Source organism: Melanaphis sacchari, unplaced genomic scaffold (genome assembly GCF_002803265.2).
Source record: "Melanaphis sacchari strain LSU unplaced genomic scaffold, SCAv2.0 Contig91_pilon_pilon, whole genome shotgun sequence".
NCBI lineage: Eukaryota > Metazoa > Arthropoda > Insecta > Hemiptera > Aphididae > Melanaphis > Melanaphis sacchari.
This window is the reverse complement of record NW_020271649.1, coordinates 5,039-11,188: the sequence shown is the minus strand read 5'-3', so window position 1 is coordinate 11,188 and position 6,150 is coordinate 5,039. Positions and strand designations below refer to the sequence as shown.

Below are 6,150 nucleotides of genomic sequence, written 5' to 3'. Positions count from 1 at the left end.
GTATTTCAGTTATTTTGAGTATTAGTAGAGAAAATCAGAAATCTCTTCTATATTATATAATATGCATATATTTAATGTATTAAAAAAAATAATATATATCGTACTAAATTTTAATTTTTGAAAAATAATTTAGTTTTATTTATTTACTAATCATTTTTGCTATTAAATCAAATATCCACAGTTGCAATATTACCTTAATAATTTAAGTAAACTTATTTACTTGCAAATATATATTTATTTGTTTAATGGTATTTTTATCGTAAAAATAATCACATCTACAAAAAATTATTGCAACTTCAACTTTTATTTTTTAAATGAGCTACTTATAACGATTTTAAGTTTTTAATTTTTATGAAGAAGTTTATTAAACAAGTATTGACACATTGTGTGGTTATATACTTATTACTGTTACCAATCATTAGAACAATCGGAGCCATAACTTTTAATTACCTACACTTAAATTCTCTACTCAGATATTTTAATTACACGCAGTTTATAATTTTCTTTTTTGTAAAGAAATTTAGTTTAAATTTAAGTTCATCATCATACTATTATAACTAAACATATTAATTAGACATTGAACTGGCAATTATTAAAACATGAAATATATTTTTAATATTTAATAAAATAAACTAGAATATGTACTCTTCTTTTTAACAAATTCCAAGTATTTCGTATCATTGAAGATGCCTTTGTAATAAATGTATTAAATTTAAAATAAAAAATATAAAATAGACAATAACAAATAAATTTAAAAAATGTATCATCCCGTAGTTCTCATTAAAAAACTTTCTAATAAATGTAAATAATAATAGGTATATAATAATAATAATACGTTATAATAATATATAAATAATAGTTACAGAGATAATAATTATTGATATATTTCACATCAATAATCACAACAAAAAATGAGGACAAATTCTTAAATATTCTTAAATATCACACATTTTATTTATTATAATAATATGATTTCGCAATGAAAATTGAATGTTAGTATTGAAACTCATGAAAAAATATCGATATAAAAATTAACAGTATATAGACACAATATAATAACGTTTATATTTTTTAACTTATTCAAAATGTACGGTATAGGTATTTATATTTTATATATTTAAAGGTAAATACATAAAATACTACTAATAATAATTAATAAAAGTATAATTTGTAAAAGAATTATTTACTCAACACAACACAACTACTAGTTTCATTAAATTTAATTTTTATTAACTAGTTAAAATGAGACAAAATCATAACACTAGTATAAACGATTTTAAAATGTTAGTGTAGCATTGCGCATATTTGTAAACATTTCAAACTCCCGCGTGTTATATGACTTAATAGTTAATATTAAACAAAATAATTAAAATTAGTATTTGTAATTAAAATATTTAACTTATTATCCATTAAACATTAAAGAATTGTAATTATTTATTTTTTGGTTCCAGAGTGAAATATTTTTCAGAATTTTGGTGTAAAATTTTCAATAATTAGCATCAAACGAACATTTTTAATATCAATATTTTAAGAAGAAAGAAACAATTTTAAATATTCTAAAATAGCTCAATAATGTATAAATCATTTTTTTTTTAAATATACATGTATAACAAATCTGTTTTTGATTTATAAAAAAAAATATATAAACATATATCAATACAAAATAAATATATTTATTGTTCTGATCAGAATTTAAAATTTCTTAATAATGAATATCAATGTAATATTATTTTAAAAATTAAAATATATTATAATATCATTGATTGTATTAATAATATTAAACATGAATTTATTTTAATTAATAGTAATTATATCGTGGAGAATTTAGTTATTTTTGTATTAATTGTACATATATATATTTTAACTTGCATTAACGATAAAATATTCTAATAATGATAACACATTTATTATTAATAAACTAATCTAATTTAAATTAATATTCTAATTAAAATCAACAGATATAAATGCAGTTGTAAATATGAACTAGTAAAATAAATTAAATGCGTATTGTTTTTGCTATTTAATAGAAAATAAATAATTAATTATTATTTATTATTTAAACACAAATGAAAAAAATTATATTATGTTTAAAAACGTCATGACTCAAACCCACAAGAATATCAAGTTAATACAGCTTGTTTTCTCATTATTAGGTTAATATACTTGTAAACCTATATTTAACGAATAAATAAAACATACAAATCTTAAAATATTTATAATATAACATCATACCTAAATATTATTTAACTTTACATAACTCCTAATTTCATTAAATTTACCTTTCTACAGTTAAAATTAATATTATTCTTATTTACGTAACTATGTATTTTGGTAATTTTTGTATGACCTAATTTTGATCATCTAATTAAATATTAATTATAATATTTTAACTTCAGTGTGTTTATAATATACCCGAATACTTCTAAGTATATAATATTGATTTATAGTACTAAAATAAAATCTAGATAACTAACAATAAATTTAACTGATTTTTTCTGAAAAGCAAATAATGAGTGTATAAATCATCATTAAAAATTTTTTCGACAGTTAGTATTTCAGACTTTTATCAATTTCATAATCAAGAAAAATAATGAATAGGCATATTTTAATTTATTTATATTATATAAATATGCCTTTTTTAAAGTATTAGAATATTCTTCAACGTTCATCTATTCAAGTGTTCTGAGTTCCATAATATAAATCCACATACTTATTAAACATATTCTTCATCTCTTCTGCTAAAAATGGCAAATGAAAAATCAAAAGGTAAAATTTTTTTTTTAATTATTTTTATAAATAAAATATTTAATATATTTATTTCAAAATAAAAATTTAGCTGACAGTTTCGTCTCAACAAAACAATTTCCTGACAATTTTCTTCTTGGGACAGCGACTGGATCTTACCAAGTAGAAGGAGCTTGGGATGAAGGTAAGTATCGTTATGAATGATTTTATTCACTTTTATTGTAGATATTACTATAAATATGAGATACCTAAATTTGAATATTATGGTTAACTTTATATTTATAAAAAATGTATATTTATAATCAAATATAATAATTAAATTTTGATTGAAAAGGTATTATTATACATACATGTTTTTATATACAATTTTTAATAAAATTTAATTAAAAAAAAAAACATAATAGACACATACATTTAAAATTTAAATGTTATATAATTTTTAACTTTAATTTTAACGTTAGGTTTTGGAGCTAAATATTAAAGTTATAAAAGTTTTACAATATGACTTTCATCTAATTTTATATTTATTATAACAGTAGTCATATTATTTTTATTTACAATAACTTTCATTCGTCCTTCTCCTTGATTAAAATTAATAATGTTTACTATTAAGACGTAATCATATTTCCATTCGCAGACAAAAAAATTTTAAAAAGTTATAGTCTATAAGTAGAAGGAGCTTGGGATGAAGGTTAGTTTCCTTATGGATAATTTTCTTCACTTATATCGTAGGGACTACCTAAGTTTGAATATTATGGTTTACTTTGTAAAATGTATATTTGTAATAAAATAAAATTATTAACTTATGATTGAAATGATATTTTGATACATAAGACATATATATGTTTTTATGTAAAAATTCTAATAACAATAAAATTTAAAAAAAAAAGCGTAATAAATACAAATATTTTAAATTGAAATATTACATAATTTGAAGTTGTATTTTAATGTTAGATTTTGGTGCTAAATATTTAAAATCATAATTATTACAATATGAATAAAATACAATTTTATATTTAGTTATATTTATCTTAAAACTAGATCCCTTATTTAAAAACCAATAGTTTTTATTAGCCCAACTCCTTGATTACAATTATTTACAATTATTATGAAGACGTAAATATATTTCCATCCGTGGATATAAAATGTTAAACAATTATAGTTTAAATTCAACAAATAAACATATTTTTTCTGTAGTAATGTTAAAATTGTATCAACGCTTGCTTAATTTTTTTCTATTGAAAAATGTTTTTTAGTGAATTTAGAACACTTTATAACACTCAAAATCATTAAATTACTTTCCAAGGAGAGTAGAATAATTTTTGTATAAGCCACGAAAACTTTTTTCTCTATAATGACGGAACATTAATTAAGCATTTTAAAATCTATCAAATTTAATAAGTTTTAATATAAAATCATTGTTCTTAGATAAGGCGGAATCAATCTGGGATCATTATTTTCATTCCAATGAAGCAAACAAATCGTTCAGATACTTCTTAGACTTACCGAAGTCGGTAATCGAAAAATACATACAGAAGGACATCAAACCTAGATTAGCAGATATATATAAAGGAATGGGAGTATATGAATTTCCATCATCTTCAATTGAAGATGGTACACATTTTCATTTCAACGGAGATATAGCTGCAGATACATACCACAAAACAGATGTAGATGTCAAACTGCTTAAGGAATTGGGTGTTAGTTTCCGATAAAACATTGAATAATTCCAATTTTCAATAATAATTATAATTTGTAATGAATAATAATTATGTAAGTATTTAAATATTATTTCAGGTTAAAGTTTATCGTTTTTCCATAAGTCCAAATAGAATCGTTCCAGTTATGCATGATCATACACCAGGAATAGCTGGTATAGCTTATTATAACAATTTAATTGACAAATTAATCGAAAATGGAATCACACCAATGGTAAGTATTTATGTAATTTTATCTAATCATAGTATTTTTATGTATATCAAAGCTAGGTTAGAAAAAAATATATTCCTAACCAATCGATATATTGTAGGTTCCAAATTTAACTAAACAATACTAATATGCAATAAAATATCGATTTAGGTATCATTGTATCACTATGATATGCCGGAATGTTTCAACAAACTTGGAGGACTGGCTAATTCGGCTTGTTATAAATTTTATCTAACTTATGCGAGACTGTGTTTCAAAAATTTTGGAGACAGAGTAAGTTTACATACAAAAACTATAATATTACAATTTTTGTATCTTTATATATATATGCATATAATTAAATTATATTTTAGTGTTTTTTTATTTTTAAAAATAACTATAACCTATTAGGTAAAATATTGGACAACGTTTCAAGATGTTCATTTAGCTGCTGAAGGATATGGTTCCGAACATTTTGCTCCTGGTTATCAAGAATCGATATTTAGTGGATATTCAGATTATCTCGCGATACATCACTGTATTAATTCGCATGCAATGACTTATCAAATGTATAATGAAGAATTTAGAGAAGAACAAAAAGGTAGGCTTTTATAAACCAATCTATGTGTTTATTTATAATAAATATAGGAAATCATTACAAAGTATTGATTACTATCGTGTACATATTTATTTGTTTATGATAATATGTATATGCTTATGTTAGGGCAAATAAGTTTTGCGATTGATGGAACTTGGTTTTACCCAAAAGACCCAAATAATCCAGAACATCAAAAATCTGCTGAAAGCGCAATAATATCAACAGTATTTATTCATTAAAATTATTTTTTATTACACATTTTTATGTTGTGATATTAAATTATTTTTTAGTTTGGATTGATAGCACATATATTAGCCACGGGACAATATCCAGATGAATTTTTAAAATCAGTTGAAAAATCTAACGAACGGGAAAACATACGGATCGAGCGAGTAAAACAATTTACAAAAGAAGAACAAGAATTAATTAAAGGTATGAATCTATAATATGTTTGGATAAAATTATTCATTAAATAACATAAACTTGTAAAAAATAGTTATAAAATACTTTTTAGTACTTCAATTATGTAGTAATTGACTTGCGAAATATGTATCGGAAAAATATGTGTAGGTAGATATATCTTAAAAAAAAAATCTGATAGCTTTGAAAAAAGATTAAAAATAGATGTCTTCACTAGATACTGATTTTTAAAGATCTAAGATTTCAATTATCGATAAACCATATCTTTAATCCTCATTTATTCCCTAAAACGAGGAAAAAGGTTATTATGTCATACATTCAAACTTTTTTAATAGTTTTGAATATTACACTAAAATATCAAAAAATGTTACAGGGTCATTCGATTTTATTTTATTCAACTATTTTAGTAGCGTAAAAGTACGACCACTGACAGAAGAAGAATTGGCCGCTGAACTTAATCTTAAAAGAAGAGATCGAGG

The 6,150-nt window shown here is 21.6% G+C and overlaps 1 protein-coding gene across 1 annotated transcript in view; it reads left to right on the top strand.

The window, feature by feature from the left end:
- Positions 1-2,647: 2,647 nt before the first annotated feature.
- LOC112602913 (myrosinase 1-like) overlaps positions 2,648-6,150 on the top strand; it is a 4,574-nt gene continuing 1,071 nt past the window's right edge. The window contains exons 1-9 of the mRNA XM_025351272.1: positions 2,648-2,766; positions 2,837-2,929; positions 4,174-4,445; positions 4,543-4,677; positions 4,825-4,947; positions 5,065-5,254; positions 5,378-5,475; positions 5,542-5,683; positions 6,045-6,149. Coding sequence (XP_025207057.1) covers positions 2,745-2,766; positions 2,837-2,929; positions 4,174-4,445; positions 4,543-4,677; positions 4,825-4,947; positions 5,065-5,254; positions 5,378-5,475; positions 5,542-5,683; positions 6,045-6,149 — 1,180 coding nt within the window. The 5' untranslated portion in view covers positions 2,648-2,744. The remainder of the gene's footprint in view (positions 2,767-2,836; positions 2,930-4,173; positions 4,446-4,542; positions 4,678-4,824; positions 4,948-5,064; positions 5,255-5,377; positions 5,476-5,541; positions 5,684-6,044; position 6,150) is intronic.